General features: G+C 44.5%; 2 protein-coding genes across 5 annotated transcripts in view; one reads left to right on the forward strand and one right to left on the reverse strand.

Annotated features, from left to right (window-relative positions):
* The window catches only part of LOC119170717 (E3 ubiquitin-protein ligase RNF19A), a 280047-nt gene extending 278262 nt beyond the window's left edge, over positions 1 to 1785 (reverse strand). The window contains exon 1 of one of the 3 annotated variants that reach the window (XM_037421954.2): positions 1630 to 1785. The gene's annotated coding sequence lies outside the window, so the exon portion shown is untranslated. The other 2 variants (XM_037421955.2, XM_037421956.2) reach the window with 2 other exon arrangements.
* A 76-nt stretch (positions 1786 to 1861) lies between these two features.
* Positions 1862 to 17908, forward strand: LOC119170718 (uncharacterized). 2 transcript variants are annotated; one of them, XM_037421958.2, is made up of 5 exons: positions 1898 to 1948; positions 5527 to 5600; positions 6349 to 6761; positions 10181 to 10317; positions 14008 to 17908. In XM_037421958.2, exons 3-5 carry the CDS (start codon positions 6376 to 6378, stop codon positions 14061 to 14063), a joined length of 579 nt encoding a protein of 192 aa, XP_037277855.1. In that variant the 5' UTR covers positions 1898 to 1948; positions 5527 to 5600; positions 6349 to 6375; the 3' UTR covers positions 14064 to 17908. The 2 variants fall into 2 exon arrangements, with proteins under 2 accessions (XP_037277854.1, XP_037277855.1); XM_037421957.2 differs by lacking the exon at positions 5527 to 5600 and having other exon boundaries at positions 1862 to 1948.
* Positions 17909 to 19790: the final 1882 nt, after the last annotated feature.

The raw sequence follows: 19790 nt of genomic DNA on the forward strand, positions 1-19790 counted from the left end.
TACGCATCTCGAAACGCCAGCTCGAGCACACACACCCCATGCTTACATATTCCTTCATCGCAATCTTCAATCTACCCCACTGAGCCATTTTTTATTTCTTTGGAGCCCGTGTTGCAGGCCATCCATGTATCAGCTTCCAATAAAACGCACAAACCAAACAAGAAGCGCATCAGGACCTGGCGGGTTAGCAGAGCGAGCGCTACTATCACGATCGCGTCGGTCACGCCGCCAGCGCACACCTGCAACTGCTAATCGAATGCGCTCAAGAAAAAAAAAGAAAGAAAAATGAAGAAAACTCACCATGATTCACACAGAGCGAGAGGCAGTAAGCTTCAATCACACGTTTACAGCGACTGATCACTCAAAAGCAGCGGCGTTAAACAACAAAAAGCGCAACGATGAACGTCGCAATGGTGTGAAAACTATCTGCACGCGTTCTTGTTTTACAACTTGTGAGGTCGTCAGTTCGCGTAACAGGAAACAAACACTACATTTAAAGAAAAAGAAACGGGGCAGCGCTCACGTTTTTCGGCGGAGAGGACCAACGGGGGTTCGTCCGATGCCACCGGGTCTCGCGACTTGCCGAGCTTCGTTGAACGAGCGCAGTCGTCCTCCCGAAGCGACGGCGCTTGGGCGCGTCAACGCGCACTCGAGTAGCCGCGAGCGACAATTGCGACTGAAGACGGCCACTCGCACACCTGATACATCTCTCCGTAGAAGCTCCGAGCGTTATCACTTTGCGTCAACCCCGATCACACGGTCGGCGCAACGGTGGCCGCGGACGAGACAACAGAACGCGCCGTCGCCGAGCCGTGAATCACCGCGCAAGAGTGCGTGAGAAGCCAAGCTCGCGAGCGACGAGCGCGCAGCTTGCGGCGCACGCGCGTCAGAGAGCGTAAATAAAACAGCAAATGCGGGGGGAGGGGCCCTGGCCTCTATTTTGCGTTTCGCGCCGCCGTTTTCGCCTTGCGCAACGTGTAAAGTCGGGCACGGTTGTGTCCCAACAGTACGAGCACAGTTCTTGATTTTCTTTTCGACGCACTCGCAGGATCGGGGGATGTGGAGCAGTGCGCGTTGTGAAGGACGCACGAGCACGGACGCGCGCGCAGGGAACGGGCACAGACTTTAGAACTCCACAAGTGACGCCCTGGCTAGGGAACAAAAAAGGGAGTATGTGACACTTCTCGGGAAGCGGGGTTGGCGTTGCCTTAGGTCTACATGACAGTGCGCACAATGCGATACTTGCAGAGAACGCCGACCCCGAGTCTGAAACCGACTCGTTTTGGCACAATCAACCCCGGGGGCTCTAAACCTAAACTTAGGGCTACAATTTTGTGTAAACTTGTTCGCAGGCTTTGCGTAGCCGCTACGAGGTACCGCTGCGAGCGAGGGAATCGCCCAGGTGCGGGCCATGGTTCCTGGCATTTTTTAATTTCGCAAAACACTTGTAAGGCGACGAAACCACAACTGAAGCTCCGTGAGGCGACGTTGCCGTGTCGAACGAAAGAAACGAACGCTACGCAGTCAGCACAGAGACCGCCGCCGCAACAGAAGCTAACCCGTGGTTCACAAAAGCGAGACAGAAGAGAAAAAACAGCGCCGTCCGCAGGGCAGAGGCGTCTCACTCACCAAATCTTAGACGCAGGTTTCAAGTCCCAGATAGATGCGATGATACGGGTAATTTGGAACGTCCACACGGGTCATCCTCAGAGCCACAAGCACCGAAAAATTTTGCACTAGCCGTCGCACACACGCGTTCACTCACACAAGGCCAGACACCATCTTGAAAAACCAGGCCGCGGCGGCGATGCAGGAAGTTACGCAACGCCGGAAGTTCGTTGACGGAAGTTCTGACAGCAAAGCGGAAGCTCGTCATACGCGGGAGGCGCTCGCGTCGGTTTCGAGGCGCGCTCTAAAATGGAACGCTACGCTCCTCGTCTTCAAGCCGGTGAGACTTGCTTTCTGTGGCCCCGTCGTCGATTCTAATCCCACTTCCTCGTGGAACCGCCGCGGCAAGCGTAATTTCCGCGTGCCCAGCGAACAGAAAAAAAGAAGAAGAACGCGGGCAGTGCGAGAGCCTGTCAGGGGCCCCGAAATAGCTCCTTTGCGGGAGTCGGGCAGCCGATCGTGCGCGTTGTTCTCTCTCCTCGAGTGGCTTTCTCCGACACGGCGTGTGTGCGGTAACAAGCACACTATTTTCGGCCCCACTCTTGCCGGGGTCGCTAAGGAAAAACACGCCGCACGCGTAATTTCCAGCACAACTTGTTCTATCCGTAAGCAGCGGGAAGGCGTAATTTGTTGCGTGGCCCGGCGGTTTAATCTCGCGTTACGCGGATACCTTCCTTCCTCGATGCCGCTGACACTGCCCCCGTTCCGCGCGTCGCTCGTGCGTCCCGGAAAGTTGTATACGTGCGCGCCACATGTTGCGGGTGTTTCTGTACCCTGCGGGGGCCCCTATTGGCGATAATCGTTATCCCTGACGATCCGGCGCGCCGAATGTCACGAGGAGTGGAATGCACGCGTCGCTTGATATCGCTTATGTAAACACGACCGATCACCCAGCCACTCCCCTATCGAGGTGCACGATCTACAGCGCAATTCGTTTACACGCTAACTGTCCCTGTAGATGCGTCTCACACGCGGGTGCTCATTTGCTCGTTAAAATGTCTTAGTTTCGTGGAAGGACCGATCAATGGAGCGATTCGTGCGCCCGTTCAGGTTCGAGGGACGCGGCTCTCTTTGTTCGGAAAGTGTCAAACTCGGTGAACAGTGTAGACTTGTGGTTGCACTGTTTGTGGTGGGAAATTATTCAGTCGATTCTCGTAACCTCGTGACTGCGTCTTCGGCCGATAAGAAACCAACGCCTGTGAAATTGGAGCAACCGCTCATTTAGATTACGAATGGGATGCCGCAGTAACGAGTTTCACGTTGTGAGTGTAGTGCAATCAGGGATATTTGCTGTTCGAAAGCAGTGCTTAGAAGCAGAACAGTCGAGCGACCGCATAGGTATTTACAGATGTTTTCAAATTGAGATGACAGGGCATGTTGTTGCTCAATGCCACGTGTGCTGCAGCGTTCATAAAGTGTGGACGGAAGCGTCGAGACATGTGGTCTGCTGCAGTGTCTGGAATACCCGCTGTCACGCGTGCATTTTTTTTTTTTGTCGCTATCAGGCTGGAATGTTGTTGTTGCACACCGCCTCACAGCAGTATCAGTTGAAAAGCTCGCCTGCATAATGTATACGCATATGTGTATATGTTTATAGGAACCTTTCGCACACCGTTTTGGGCGTTAAACCCCACATATCAATCAATTAACCTTGCACACCCTGCAGATAGCGTGACTCTTCTGCTCTGCCCACACTTCATTCTTCTTGCAATGCTACAACACACATGGCAGTAAGCAACGCTATGCAACGTCATCCTTATTTGTAAATGTGGATCGACAAAGTGAATGCACCAGCCTTCTAACAGCATTGAATGGCAGCACATCGTACCTTCTTTTTTTTTTTTTTTTGTACAGTTGTTCTATGTGTGGTTTTCAAAGAAGTTTGAACAGCTTAGTAGATTTAGATGAACAGCTAGCTGACATCTTTCCAATGTTGTTTTGCAGGCAGCTGTGGAATAGGTGACTTTCCTAGCTTAGCATAGTCATAAAACTTGTAACTGTAAAAGCATTCAGTCTCACTAGATGCCTGTTTTAGTTCAACGTTCAACGTGTCCACATTTTTTCTCACAAGTGGCGGATGTAGTGAGACTTAAGTTCAGATGTTGAGACCGACAATGCAGTTTTATTTGAAACTGTTAGGTTGCATACAGCAGCAACGCCCTTCCTGTGCCTTATGTTTGCTACGTAAGGCTGATGAATGTTGTATTTACTTTGCATTTTAGATAGCGTCACATTCACGTTCATTGTGTCATTGTGCAACTGTACTGTTGAATATGATTCGAATTCTTTTCCTTACACAAAAGAGATTGCGACAACTAGACATTTGAGATTATAAGAAGGTGACATACAGTTCTCATTCTTTTAGTGCCAGCTCTCCATTATTATGAAGGAACAGCTGTTTCCTTAGCAAAGAAAAAATTGCTCGCAATGGATCTAGGTGCTTCCTTGCACAGATGGGAGGGAGACTATCATGACAAAACTCTGTTCTTGCTAGAATTGCGCAGTACTACAGATTCCATAATTAGCACTTAGGAGTTGTCAGAAAGCATAAAAATAGCAGGATGTACACCCTTGCAATTTCATTAATAAGTCAACGCGAGCATTGATCCTTGGAAATAATAGCACTTAATATGGGCAAGTAGTAGTAACCAGCTGACCCACATGGTGCCCAAGCAGAAAGCACACACTCATGTGCGAGTGTTATCTGCTAAGCTGTTGGCTTAGATATGGATACATGATGTTAGCCTTATCTGTGCGGTCGCGTTCAAAAAGCCGGGTGGTGCTCATCATCATATCGCTGTTCTCTGCACATTTCCTTGACGATCATGTGATATTGGCAAGGAATTACAAGGGTTTATGCTGTGTTGCTTCTACTTTGCCCTTGCCTTAGTGCTAGCTGGGCTGGCAGTGCCGGCTTTAGATGCTCATTAGCTTGCACATTTTGCTATTGCATGACTGAAGAGAAGAAAGAAATGCACTTGCTGTTCACCAAGTGCTTAACAACACAGTTACAAAATTATAAATCTATCATGATGTGGTTGTCATCATAACCAGAAATTCCTCGGGTTTCATGCCATGCTGCAAAATAACAGTGAGGCCTGGCCAAATCCGTTTTGCATGTTTTCTCTCCAAGACTGTGTTCTGCTGCTAACAAGGCATCGTACATTAAGTTTACTGTCCTGAAAGTTCATTTTAGGCTGTTGAACTACACAGACAGAGTGGCCATGTACATTGGTGAAGAAACCCTGTTAGTTAGAAGCTAATCTGGAGCTTTCTACTGTGACATTACTCACCTCCCATTTCTCAAGTGAAGGGCACACAGTGATTAAAACAGATAGGGCTTAACAAGTATATACTTTACAGATATACTTCAACTGCATCTTTACTTGTAGTGATCGAAATCGTAGAACAAGGAATGTTGCTCGTGTATTTCGACAAAAGGCCTTGTCATAGCAGTAATTGCTTTCGTTGGCAAAGAGCTTGCTATTTTGGCAGAAACAAGTCTCCTTGTTGAAACCACGATTTGAATGACATTCATAGTTCTTTTAAGTGAGGCTTCTGTAAGTTAGATTTTCGTGGTGATGGCAAAATTTACAGGGGGGGGGGGGGGGGCAGCGAGTGTTCAAAAATACAGTTGTACACAAATAGGCCCTCCAGGGCGTGTCACTGACATGCATATTTATATGTCTGATAGCTGATGCTCCCTCAATCGTGGACTTGTAGGCGATCATTCCTTTCCTGTATGGAAATCTGGTCTACTAACGAGGGCACTTTCTGTTGCACGTTGCCGCATTTCATTCTTGCCTTTCGTTGCTGCATTTTGTCATTTCATGCGTGATCGTCTTATGTTGCTTCCAGAGGCATAAGCGTTGTGTTGCCAGGCACGTGGTTGAAGGTCCAGTTCCAAGCATGACGGAGAGAAGAAGTTAAGAGTGAGCATTGCATAATACGATAGAAAGAAACAAGAATGTCAGTAAGTTTTCACTTGTCCCCATTTTCTGGACAATGGACAGGCACCTACACTTTGTAACTTATCATTTTAAGCATCCAACCCCCAATGAGCTTCTCTTATATATTTGCTTGTGATACCTTCTTGAGGGCATAATTTCTGCCACTAAACTACACCATCTGATGATATTTTACGTATTATTATGGCCCACACAGAAACTGTACTGTTGAAACAGTGCACACATTCAGGAGAAATGAGAAAACTTCTATCAAAACCTTACTTTAAGAAAACCCCACGTTTCAAAGTCCGATCGGCTTCTTTCTCAAGGATGAGAAGGCCTGAGAGGTGCATCGCTTATATAGGTTGCTTGCCGTGCATGAGAGGCTCGCCGTGACCTTTTGCAAGCCTTGGCTGTAGGGAGCGTGGTTGATGCAGACAGCGGGAAACATCAACTGCTCCATGGGGTCATTGCCCTCCCTCTAATGCCAGGGCTTGCAACAAGTCACAGCGAGCCTCTTACACATTGCAATCAGTCGTAATAAGCACCACACATCTTGGGCCTTCTCACCTCTGAGCAAGAAGCCTAGCCGGCTTCGAAATGTCGGGTTTTTCTTTATATGTTTTGGTTGGAGTTTTCTCATTCCTTCAGTTTCTATTCCAACTAGGCTGACTTCAGCCAAATGTTCACCTTTGTGCACGCATTCATCTTTCATTGTATTCTTTGACTGCAGGAGCTGATCAGCGGGACATGAACGGTCATGGTGAAGTTTGTCAGACCCACCATCAAGCGTCGCTACGTCTTTGCCGCGCTCTTCGTCTATGGCGTGGTCTATATGCTGGCCCAGCTGCTATCACCTCGCGAAGTTGACGGCGACGCCAGGCGCAAGACCCATGTTTCCTCCGCTGCCCCGAACGTCACTTCCAGAACGTCAAGGCCTGCGGTGCCTGCGCCAGCGCGGGTGCACTTACCTGAACAACGAGTTCGCGGGGTGTCGCCTGATGAAGTCAAGCACTACGCACCGGGAAAGACCTTCAAGTGCCTACACAGTTCGGGTGTAATTAGTTATGACCAAGTCAACGATGATTACTGTGACTGCAAGGATGGCTCGGACGAACCGGGCACGAGTGCTTGCCTTAACGGAAGGTGAGAAAGACTTAGGCAGGCATCGAAGCGGGGTGTTTCTTGTTGCTGCACTGAGGATGTGAAGTAATCATATGCTCTGTGTCTGTTCAGCTGTGGAAGGGTTCTAAGTTCACTGATTACTATGTGCTGCTTGGGCTTAGTGGCTATTTGTTGTAGTGCTAAGAATGAAGACATGGGTTTACTTGCTGTCTTTGCCAGTTGAATTTCAGGGGGGTCAAATTACTGAAAAATTACCAATGACCATAATAATCCGTGCTACTAAATTTGAGTGCAGAAGTTCTTGCCTTTATTTCGGAATATATTCAGGCTTCCAGGTCTTAGCAGTGATGGTTCCAAGCTTGTGCTCTGGTAGCATACGCTTCTTGACTGTGACATTACTGGTGCTGTGCCTTTGCTGGGCAGCTCGTTTAGCAGCTCCAGAAGATTAAACACTTCTATTGGTTGCGTTGCTGATTGATAAGAAAGAACAGGCATAAACCTGTAAGTACAGTCGCAATGTACTCACTATTCTATAACTTACCATTTTGTGAAGCAGCAAATTACCCACTATACTTCTGTAAGGAGATATGCATACCTACATAGCTGTACACATTGTTGATGTGGCTGATGATGATGTTGAAGTGTGATGATGCTTGGCCGAAGAGTGCCGTGAAAAAAAAAAAAAAAAAGATGAAAGAGTGGCAATGATTTGTGATTTAAGTATGGCTTAGCCCTGTCCTGTGCATAGGTGTCTGCAATGTTCTCTACTAGGGGGCTAGAGTTTCATCAAAGTTAGCATACAAGCAATGTCCTGACTTAACTTTAATTGTATTGCTAAAGGCACCATTATTTGCTTTCTGCGGCAGCAATTCTTAAATTTCTGTTGTTTCAGCTGTATGTGACATTCATTGCCTCAGAGGTTAATACACTTTGCTGTTATGCTCACTAGTGAAGGTAGACAGTGACAAAAACATGACCACACTTGGTTGTTGATTCTGTAAATGTGACAACGTGATGGCAACACAATAATGATGATGGTATGACAGGAATTGCATAATAGAGCTAAAGTGATGACAGCAAAATTACAATGCAGTGTTGAAAGAGAAATGATGTCAATTGAATGTTGAAGGTGGTGTGATGAAAGTATAACAGTGAGTGCATGATTACACTGGGGCAATTGATTGAATGGTTGAATAACACCATTGTTACTATGTTGGAACCATGTCGATAGATCAACAACAGGCCTACTATAATACAATGAAAATGATAGCACGACGATGTTGAGAGTATGATTACAGTATAACAACTACAGGATTACAATAATGTCATAGGAGTATAATGACAACATCGTTACAAAAATTTTGCAGGAAGTGCTTAGCAAAGATTGTGTAACGCAGCATCGATGATGACTGCACGGCCATGAATGAATGACGACAGCTTGAACACAGTTGCATAAGTTTTATTTTAAATTGTAGAGCAATGTAATGAGGCTAGGTATGTAGATACAAGATGGCTAAAACAGGCTATTACTGCTAATTGCACTAAAGGTGCGTGTGCATTGATCCAGTTACTCTTGGGACAACACTGCTGTCTCGGCAGTAGCTGCCTATAGATGCACCCAACAAAAGGACGGTTCTGTTTATCCCATCTCTGGGCTGCATACCTGCACCCAAGCTATTAACACGTTGCATGCGAAATCAATGAACAACATTATTTGCCCTTGTTAATGGCAAGGGGGCAATAGGACAGAGGGTAGTGGGGAGTAACTACTTTAAGTAGTCTTCCTCTACATCTCAGCCTTCTCCAGGATGGCTTCCTGAATGTCAGACCCCGAACTGCACTAGGCAGCCTCCCTCTATTCCTCACTATAAATTAGGCATTTCAGGAAAGGAGGGAGAGGGTGGTCAGAGCAGCACCACATGGTATGATTTAAGTATGCTGTGGAAGAGGTGCAGAATTTACAAGAGGGAAACTGGTAACAGGACGGATGAATTGGATGTAGGAAAATAAGGGGAAAGAAAAGTGCAAGTCTGCAGCTGTCACCACAGACTTTCGCACCTTAGCGGGAATTTGCGCATGAGTGGCGGAAAGGTTAAGCAGTCTAGTCGGTAGTGTGTACAAATTTCATGGAATGAAATAAGCTGATCCTGCGTCGTAATTGGCACCTCCTTTGTAGTGAGTTGCGACACATCAGATGCTTGTGCTGCCCGGACTGTGAATCCCTGGGCACTAGCATGAGCTGCCTCATTTCTGGCAAGGCCCGCATGTACAGTAGTCCAGATTAGTGCTACTAGTTGATCAAGGGGAAGGGCCATGAACCCTTCTCAATGGAACACTAGACATCCTGTATATAGAGTCAAAATGGCTGATTCGGCGAGTTGGTGATTTATGATTGTTTGAAATACGAGCACGCAACAAAGACAAAAACTAATGTAGAACGTAACGTAGAAGTCCTTGTCTGTGTTACACGCTCGTATTTCAACGAATCATATATATAATACGTACACCTCTACATACAGGATGACTAGCTGAGGTGGTCTGATGAAGTTCAAAGAAAACTTGAAGGCAGAAGGCGAGGTCAGCTGGTGCATGTCTTATCAGAGGGTCCTGCAAGTGAATGTAAAATGAGCAGATGATCATTGTCAGTCACTGCTGAACCTTTGCTTCAACCATGAAAGAATTATAAAGGTACTCGTTGTAGAAATGCATGTAATAAATCTGTAAGGAACAATTTAAAATGGTTTATTGTCTGATGCAGTCAGGGCTACACTTGTTTCTATGATGTCTTGAGGCATCCTAGAGCTTTTCACAGGTGGTGATAGCTGTGACACATCACAGCCTGTAGGTAGGCATTAGTCTGTAGAAGGGCCCCTGAACCTCTCAAGATACGAAGAAAGAGCGCTTTATTCTGTCTTGGCATTTCCCATCTTCACAGTGTGACATGTGACGCCAGCAGTTCACGCGATGTCAGAACAAAATAAGCCCTCAATAGGATGATATACGAGTGGTGTTGGTTGTGAATCCTCTCATACCCTACTTTGCCATGCCTGTATGCCTGTTCTGCTTTGTCTTGCTGACTGTCATGCATGATACGCTGATTTCACTTTGTTTTCTGCATTGCGACTGTGGAAGCGTAGGTAGCAGCGTGTAGTCAAGAAGTGAGAAATGAAGATCCAGAGTGGCTTAACGTTTAGTGCTAACACTCTGCATGTTTTATGAAACAAGTAAAGAGGAGGAGAGATTGCTTGTAGGAAGAGTAGCAAAGGGGAGAAAGAAACTGCTTTCTTGCCTTTAAACTCGGTGTGGTTTGGCGGCCCTTTAAGGTTTCTTGCTTGTGAAGCATGCTTAGAAAATTGCTCCCAGAGGATCGAAAAACAATGCTCGGAGATGCACCTCAGAAAATACGGACTGCCACTGAAAGATGTATAATCTACGTGCAGGTTCTACTGTAAGCGGCACAGTGCACACAGTCCCAAGTACGTTCTCTCCATGCGTGTCAACGACGGCATCTGTGATTGCTGTGACGGCAGTGACGAGTGGAATGGTGCCATTCTCCCGTCCAGCTTACTGCTGTCTGGTATGGCCTCATTTTTCAGTGATGATTGTGGAATGTCTTCTTTCACTAAATGTGCACTGCAACAAAAATACAAAGGTACTTCTCCTATGATTTTGCCACCATCTTTTAGCTGACATTTCAGCTAAAATTTCCTACAATTCCTCTTTCTACAAGGTTATTTATGAGAGCAAAAATATGGAATAAACTGTCGAACACTTTTAAGCGAACAGCCTCTTTTACAGTTAATGTAAAGCGACAGTGACGTCTTTGTATTCATGGTTTTAGCATTGAAAGCACCGGTGGAGTATTGGGAATAAATAAGCAGATTTTTCACGGTCACAGAACTCTTTACAGAGAGTAAAGGCTCCTCGTATGGCAAGTAATGCTTCACTCCCTGAAGCATGTGGTATGCCGCCATAAGTTTTAGTGTTTTATGGCTGCGCTGCACTGGCAGATATCAAATTTGTATTAACATTGCATCTGTGTTGTGTATTTGTGGGCAATTGACATTTTGAACTATTCATAACCTATTAGATTAAGTATACCTATTTTAAGACAGTAGCAGCATTGGGGTCGCGACGGCGTTTATTAGGCCGAATCAACTGATCAACGCTTCGAACGAAGACGACGTTTTTCGTGATGACGATTATATACAGATGAAGATGAAGGTCAAATGCTGTGAATATTGTGCTTACACTATTTACAAATAGGAGCTGTTAATTCTGGATTTGACATGTTTGAGCATTTACACAACCTTACCATGTTGCCGATCTTATTAGTAGCCTGGTTTCAGGTGTACAAGTCGAATCTTTGTGCAAGACAAACCACATACTTTTTACTACTTTTGTGGGTGAAAAAAAAAGGATATATAAAATGCACTTCTGTATAAAACACACTGACATTAACTCTGTCGCAATCATAAACCAAGATGACGCTCGCAGAGTATGTTCATTGTGAAATGCATAGTCATGCACGGCCTTGAATATCTGTAAGCAGCAGTATAAAATGTGTAAGTAGCGCTGTTCTGAGGAGCAGAAAACCAATATTTATTCCACTGGATTCATAGCCACATTTTCCAGCATGCTGTCAAAAGTTTTTGTGCCTCAGTTGGCAGCATCGCAGGGTAGCCGTTGTTGGCCTCTGAGTAGCTCATTCACATAGCATTGTAAGAACCTTGGAGCACATCATTGTCATTGCCTCTACAGCATTATGAGGCTTGGTGGGAACACATAAACAACGATTGATGCGCTTGTTTGATACCTACACACGCATACAAAACGTAAAAGGTGACCGGAAGCTGCAACTACTGCAGGACTGGATCAAATGTCACGTGAAAACTGATGATAATAATTATGAAGTGACACCTTCATTTTCGTAACTGGCAGTACAGGCTCAAAAATGTTACTACAAAACATTGTGGTATTGTATGGTATGGTATAAATAACTTTATTCTGGTCGTGAGGTCAGTCCAAGACTGATGCTGGCTGCTCTTATGTTGGGACAGAGGCCAAGCTCTTCTGCTGCCACACGGGCCCTCTGGATAGCCCTGAGTTGGTCCGCCAGCGCATCACTGTGCAGCATTCGCTGCCACCACTGTTAACCGTGAGAAGCATCACTGGCCAACGCCGAGCAGCACTAGAGCATGTGGTGTCCTTCTTTTATTTGTTGGATCAGTTTCGTGGGCCTAACGATTCGATTAAGAACCAACCATTCGAACAGTACAATAGTTCGCGTAAGAATGGTGGCTTTTATTGTGGCCATAATCCCCATTGTCACCGCTCTGCTTGAACAGCATGTGGCTGACATCTAGGACCACACCTGCTTCATTGTTATGAACATATCTTTATTGATGCTCTCGCACTCAGTTTATTGTACTCACAAATGAAATATCGGCATATTGGTTTGGCTAAATCGAATGAATTTTTGTGTATACATATAAGATGCACTTGTGTTTAACATGCATCAGCGAAAATATCGGAAACATCGTACCCTCAAGAAAATGCTGTACTTTGTCCGAAGACAGCAGCCTGTTTAGCTTTGCCCTATCAAGCCACTGCATCACCTATGTCGCTGCTCCAATCAATCACTATGTATATAAGTATTTGTAGCATTTGTGTATCTTTATTTGCTCCAGCCAGTTAGCATCCAAACCTATAGGCCCAATCAGCTGGAGTTTTTGAACAGACTGGCAATTCAGTACAGGCAGCCTCAGTTTAACGAAATTGAAGGAGCACCACGATTTGCTTGTTATAACCAATATTTTTTTTAGAGTCGCAATGAGCATTTTCTGCAAATATCATGCACTCTTATTACCCGAAACAAATAGTGGGCTCTCTTTCTTTCTCTCCTGCCCTTGCATCCTTCCTCATAGAAAATACAGTGCTTTGTCATTTGCATTCAAGGTCTGTCCATGCACTTCTTTTTGCACCATCTTAGATATGAAATACACATTATAAACTTGTGTGGCAGCACGACTAGCAGACCTGAGCAAGGTTTTAAGGAGGGAAGCCTCTTCAAACAGATTGCATGTGACCGCAGTGAAGCAAAACTTCTAGATCACTGCATTAAGTTTATTTGCTTTCAGTGTTGCAATTGAAATGATGTTTGCAAAGTTGCACTGCAACGCTGACCATGTGATACAACGGCAGCTCTATTCAGCTTCTCCAGCTAAATTCATTAGAATTTGCAATCATGTTAGTCAACTCGAATGGTGGCCTGTATGCATGAGGTTTTTAATCTAGTTTCAAGGAGTTCTTTTTTTTTTTTAACTTTACCATAGTACTGTATAGAGTAGTTAGTAGTTGTACTGCATTACTACAATAGTACGATTACTGTAAGAACCCAATGTGTGGAATGTGCACATTTACATAACTGACACAGCAGCCCGAAAAGGCTACAGAAGCTGTGCAAGAAATGAAGCTCGTTTTACAGTGAAAGCTGTCACAAGATCACAATTCAAGTCATGCGCAGTTGTCCGCCGCCGTTGTCTGTAACCACATCGTGCGAAGTTAGAAAAAAATCCTAGCACCAAAGACGCAGTGGAGCTCGAAACCCGGGTCTGCTGGGCGCCAGCCCAGTATTCCACCACTGAGCTACACCGGGGCTAGTGACTTTTTGGCAAACTTGCCTCGGGCAGGCTTGATGTCGGGAAAACAATCGCGTTAATACGACTTATAAAGTGTTTTTTAAAACAGCAAAAGAACAACTAGTTGTCGCAAAATGTGAATAGGGTAACGAGTGAGCCGACCAATGCTCCAACTCATTACAAAAGTTTGTTCTTGTACCCCTATTAACTGTGGTGCATACCACTTCAGCCATAATTCCTCATCATCGTCAGCCACTGCATGAACAATCGGCACAAAATTTCTTGCAAGTGTTTTGTGGATACCACGCTTCTCTAAAGAATGACAAAAAATAGCATAGCGAATGCCAGCCTACTACCCAAAAGTTTATTATTGATGCCCTCGTGGGTATCAAGCAAGTGTGCTTGCAGTAGTTGCCCAATGAGAGTTTCAAAAGGCTCTGAAAGGCCGCTCTTCTAGCTTTCGCTGTCACTGTGCTGCGCCCTCTGCACAGGCCTGGCATTTTTTCAGCTTGTCTTACGGCAACATAAAAAGCCTAAAGAAACCTAGGAGCATCGTGGCTGAAGATCAGCCATTGCATTCACATGGACGCGCAGTAAGTTGTGAACTTCGTTTTGTCTCGTTGCAGACGAGCAGCAAAGTCGAGCAGGAGTGTTCCAAGCACCGTGCAAGTTGCGTTGCTGATTGTTACCGAGGCCCACTACGAATTCCAGCCTTCCGTTGTCTTCCGACAACATTGCCGTTTTACTACGCGGTCGTTGCACCGAGGGTCATATTCCACAGCCTGCAAGCTAGTCGATAGTGTGTGTGTGTGTGTGTGTGTATGTGTGTGTATCACGTTTGAAAAGCAAGCGCAATACTTTATGCACATGCATTAAGAAAGGGACAACATGCATTGGTAAAGCTTCTTCCATAATTTCCAGGGAAAGAGATATTGGTCAGTTTGCCTAGCAACTGCCAGAAGCTTTCTTCTTAGGTTCTTTTGCAAGATTGGCAGCTGAAGTACTCAGCAGGGAGCCCACAATTCACCCAGCAGGCTTAAGTGAAGTACAGGCCAATTCAGAGTAATCAGTGATGCATTCAAAGTAAGGTGTAAATTGACCTAAGCGGGAGTAGAGCTGTAGTCTAGCTCTTAATCTAGTCACACGCAATCGTTACAACCGTGTTGCATCACCAGCCTATACTACTGGTAATCACAGCTATGGCAGGTTTGATAGAATAAGACAACGAACAGTGATAAGTGGCCGCTAACAGAAGAGGGGAATTTCTCTTTAAAAATATTGGTTAAGCCTACCTCATTTGCTTGGTATGTCATGGGGCCAAGGCAGATGTCCCTTCCAAGCGAACTGGTCGCACCCAGGAGAGCGTGTCTATCCTGGGGCCACTCTCCTATGCTTTTTACTTTTGCCAGGGGTTGTCCTTCCTCGCAGAGACACGAATGCCTTTTGTCTCCCCTGAAATTTGAATGGAGGAGTGCGAGTTTTGCTGCGTGACGAGAGCACCAGTCCAGACTAGGAAAATGGTGAAAGTGCTTCTTTTCTTATACCAGCAACAGAATAAAGCCACAGTACATAGTATACATACGAACGTGTTAATGTGAAGGGAAGGAAATGGTCGTGCATACCTCCCCCACCCATCCAGAGCAGTTGATGTCTATAGACACATGCCAGGTGCTTAGAAATTTACGCATCCGTACGGCCCCTCAGTTTCATTATCGCATTTTTTTTGCCTGCTAGTAAGATGTTTTGCTTGCATATTGCAGTCTTGTTGGTCTAGTGTAAGTATCTTGAGTACTTAAGCTTCATTCTCATGCTTTGCTGGCACTTGGCATTGATTCAGTGCTTAGTCCTCGCTAGTGCATCGTGTCACCTTGTTTTTGCATGTGCTGAATCACTCAGAAGTGAATGCAAATTGTTTGTTTGCTAAACCTTTATATATGTTTGAATGAAAAAGCAGTGCGAAGTTTACCCTGCGTAACGATGGCTTCACTTTCTGCTTTATTTTTTTTTTCTAAGTGGCCACATGCTTCCTGAACAGTTTAATTTGAAACAACGCTTCCATCGGCTCATTATAGTCCAGCAAAGAGACTTCATTCAGGAGCAGATGGTGGCGCACTTCAGGAGTTTGTCACTGCCGACAGGTTACTGACCTTGTCGTCAAGTGCCTTTCTGAAATCAATTAGCGAAGAGATGGCAAAAACGTCTCAGGTTCAGCTTATTGTCGGCAAATGTAAGGATCTTACCGGAATTTTAATCTGTCTATCTTGTTCTTTTGATATTGCTGATCGAATATCTACTTTGGTTTCATGGACAGTGTTCATTTTATGTAAGGGCCACCTACAGGACAGCCAGCCGACAGACAAAAAAAGCGCGCCCGCTTTTGGCAGCATCCCTCTTTTAGAGACTTGAGTGGAAGCACAATCAAGCAGGGCTTCTTCAAAGGCCATGACTCTTTGTTTTGTTTGCCAACTGATGACACGAAAAGTGCACCCGCTTTCTTTATCTGTCGGCATATCTGTCGATAGTGCTGTAGGCAGCCATGACAGAACGCAAGCCATGCGCTCGCGTGTTCTTTTTTTATAAAAAAATGACAGTGTACATTGGATGATGATTCCTGAAGTGGGCTTTCCTGAAAGTGAGGCCAGAGTTGATAGGGGCACTCAGAAACACAAATAGATTCATGTGCGATAGATAGCTCAATTAGATAGAGAGGAAAAAGCAGCTATCTTGCAAGAAAGAAGAAATATAACCCTTTCTTCTTGTGTGTAACCCACAAGCTCATGTAATCACTGCTTTCATGTGCTGTTGATTGTTCTGTACACTTGACGGACAGAAAAGAATGTTCACAAAATCTGACCCTTGTCACTTCTGACAGCACTCATTCCTAAATTCTCAATTTAGCTGACATTCTTCGCATCATGTGTGTTTTGCGCGGGTGGCATAATATACCTGGACATGTACTTAGTAGACCTCTGTTTTACGACAAAGGGAAGCCCATGCATGAATGCATGAGAAGCTGCAAACGCAACTGAAGAGGTTTTTGCTCCTAGTGTGGTGAATGCTGCCGTGCTTGACAATGAAAGTGGTGAAACTGTGCACTTAACGTGTTAGTAATAGTTACACTAGTTACACAGTATGTCCTCTTCTTGCTCAAAGAGAGATATGCTCATAAAATATAGAAAATATTTGTCTGTCTGTGTATATAGATCACCACATTCTCTTTAAATGATGGCCATATCCAGTGTTTCAGAGTAAAAGGTTCCTGAAACGTCACTAGAACTGTAGCAATGAAATAAAATTAAAATAGTGAGGCAGTCTATCGGGCATCAGACTGTTGGAAAGCACCACCAAACTCATGATTTAGCATTTGTATCTTGAAGCTTGCTCTACTTGTACGGACTGTTGTGAGTTGGGCTTGTAACTCTGTCTTTGGTGTCTCAGCAATGCATTCCAGGCAGCATTTTCAGGCAGCATTTTCTACAATGTCTAAGAGTGGCTGGGATTTTGGCTGTCATGACTACTTTTCTCGTGTGGTTACAGTTTTCGTGGATGCAGTTGCTGTGGCTGCTGCTGTCATAGCTACTTGCTTTCATGGTCTAATGCTGTGCTTTTGTATGTCTTGCCTATTACTCTATCACGGAAAATGCAGCGTGGTACTATTGAAAAATTATACTTCTTGCCTTGTAATAGCACTGCATGAAAAATGCACAATGTGGACCAAATAGATGGTGCATCAAATAGACAAGGTATTATATGCCTGTGGGGCAGTCGAGCTTTAAGACTTCAAACTTGTATGATTCGTACATGAGCAGCCACACGTTTAAACACGCATTGTTCAACGAGACAAGCGTATTGCAATGACGACGTGCTTCCTTTTGTATGGATTTTGTCTGTGTGTGGTCATGTCTCTCAACGGCCAGTTTTGCTAATTGTTACATTGTCCTAGCTACATGACTCTGGGCACGTTACTCATTTTGGGATTTTGTCATTATCTTTTCATTATTTGGGGTCTGACAAGCTCCATAGCTAAAGGTACGGGTCTCGATTTGTATGCTATAGACATCAAAATGCTGTTTTACTTTGTTTGCTCGTAGAGCTCAGTATTATTATCGGTTGCACATTTTGGCTCTTTTTAAATGTCTGCATTTCATACTTACTGGTTCGGTGAAAAGATTTCAGTACCTGTGATTCTACATAATGACGCCAGTTCCGCAAGCAGCGTGTGGATCACTTCCGATAGCATCACTAAATCTTGTGTTGGTATTGATTGAATTTGTTTGCACGGTGAATGCCTGAAAATAGACACCTTTCTGTCTTGGAGAGCGACTTGTGCTTTTTTTTCCTACACACTAATCTTAGAGACAGATGAAGTCCCTAAGGTATTGCCATTGACAGGATATTGCTAGCTGAAAAAAATTCAGTCTAAGTTTTTTGTTACATATAGTTATTTCCTTTTACTGATTAGCTACTCTGTCACTAGAATCAGTTGTGAGAAACTTGCCCTTGCAATAAATACCCAGTGTATCATTATATTTCGTGCTGCTTCAATAATTCAGAATTGATTTCTGATTTAAGTATAGAAAATTTAACCTAGCATTTAAGTTAACTTTCTTGGCACACTTCTAATAACATCTCCTACACTTTCCTTGGCATAATTGTCTGCAAATTCTCCTTAATACTGTGTAACAAAGCAAATGCGCCCTTAAATTTACCCTTCTTTCCTTCATTCGTAGCGAGAGTCTCGTTCTGGCAGGCTTACCACCTTCAAGTGGTATGCGAGGAATTATTGATTAGCTGCCAGCTCGTAATAAGACCAAGGTCACGCGATGCCAACTGGCAAATAATGAGTATCCCATGTTCTCCTCAATGGCTACAGGCGGCGCTGACTGACACTTCCACGTTTAAATCCACATACATACCCCATAAAATGGTTGGGAGGATAGCCGCCATGGTAGCTCAGTTGGTAGAGCATCAAATGCTTTATTCGAAGGTCGCAGGTTTGGTGCCTGCCCACGGCAAATTATCCTTTCGTCCACTTTTCTTTCTTCACAATTGCAATTGCTTCTTATAACATCCCCTATACTTTCGTTGGCATAATTGTGTGTCAATTCTCATTAATATTGTGTTCGACACGCTGAAGTGAGCTCTGGTTATGTAGTACCTATTGAAAGCGTTGTTAAGTTGCTACGCCAATTTGATCACAACTAAACATCACGGCACATTTTCGTCTTGGAAAGAGCTTGTCACAGGCACAGTTGAAGATGTCATTTTTCCTGAAGGGCCCAAGACAAGGAGGAGTGTGCAACAGATTTTTATGGCTTTCTTGTGAGACACTGGGCTGTGTGAAATATGGTGACGGACCGCTCTTATTCAGATGTTCGGGCGGAATGATTGCCGGCCATTTAAGCCAGGCTGATTCCGCCTGTTGCAACACCACAACTACTTTTTTGTGTAACTATACTTTCATGATGAGGCAGAGTGAATAAGGTGTTCCAATTTTACTTAATGTGGAATTATGTTTACCAAAATGCAAAGCTAGAACAATCAGCCCAAATAACTTTTTTTTGAAAGGTACAAAAAGGAGAAAAAGGAAGTGGCAGAATAACGAACAAATCTGGACATTTATCCCATTTTGTTTGTTTTTGACGCCTATGTTAGAGCTGGTAAGCCGGTTTTCCAGTTCACAGAACCAGCGTACAACGAGCTTGAAACCAGCTTACAATGACATAAGCTGGTTTCAAGTAGTGGAGAGCCTAGCATCATCTCTGTTGGACAGCGAAGTTGTGTGTGAATGAGAAGCCAAGCGATGCAATACTTAGCATCAAAAGGCTCACTATTTTCCCTCTTACTGCTTCAATGGTTAAGCATCTTGCGAGCAAAATAGTTTTATTCTTTTTGTCCCACCATAGTGATGTTAAGTAAAGACAGTAAATTGCAAACTGACACTAGCAGTTCAAATCACCCGTAACTGTTGTAGCTACTTTTTTTTTTCTAGTCTTCGTTAGTACATACCTCTATTCAGAATCGGCATTTGGGAAGTGATAGATTTCAGATGCGTACTAAGAAAAAACACTCTTTACTACACGAAGTTTCTGGCAGCATGCATTTAGTTACTCGCCTACACACTGTTCTGAAATGGAAAGGTCGATGTGAGCGCTGGAAGTCAATAGGCATGAAAAGGATGCACTTTTTATTTGCACATAAAATGAGCTTCAGCCACTCAGATGTGTATAAAACATTTCCTAATGTTTGGCAAGCAAGTCACTGTCATAGAAATACGAAAACAGAACCAGTGCTGTGCACTACAGAGAAAAGTGAGGCAAATTGGGCTTGACGCACTCCTTGGTGTTGTATGTTGGTGGTGTATTAACTGACTTTGTTCACTGAGCTTTCATAAAATGCCTTCATCTCT

This window comes from Rhipicephalus microplus, chromosome 2 (assembly GCF_043290135.1).
Source record: "Rhipicephalus microplus isolate Deutch F79 chromosome 2, USDA_Rmic, whole genome shotgun sequence".
Taxonomy (NCBI): Eukaryota; Metazoa; Arthropoda; class Arachnida; order Ixodida; family Ixodidae; genus Rhipicephalus; species Rhipicephalus microplus.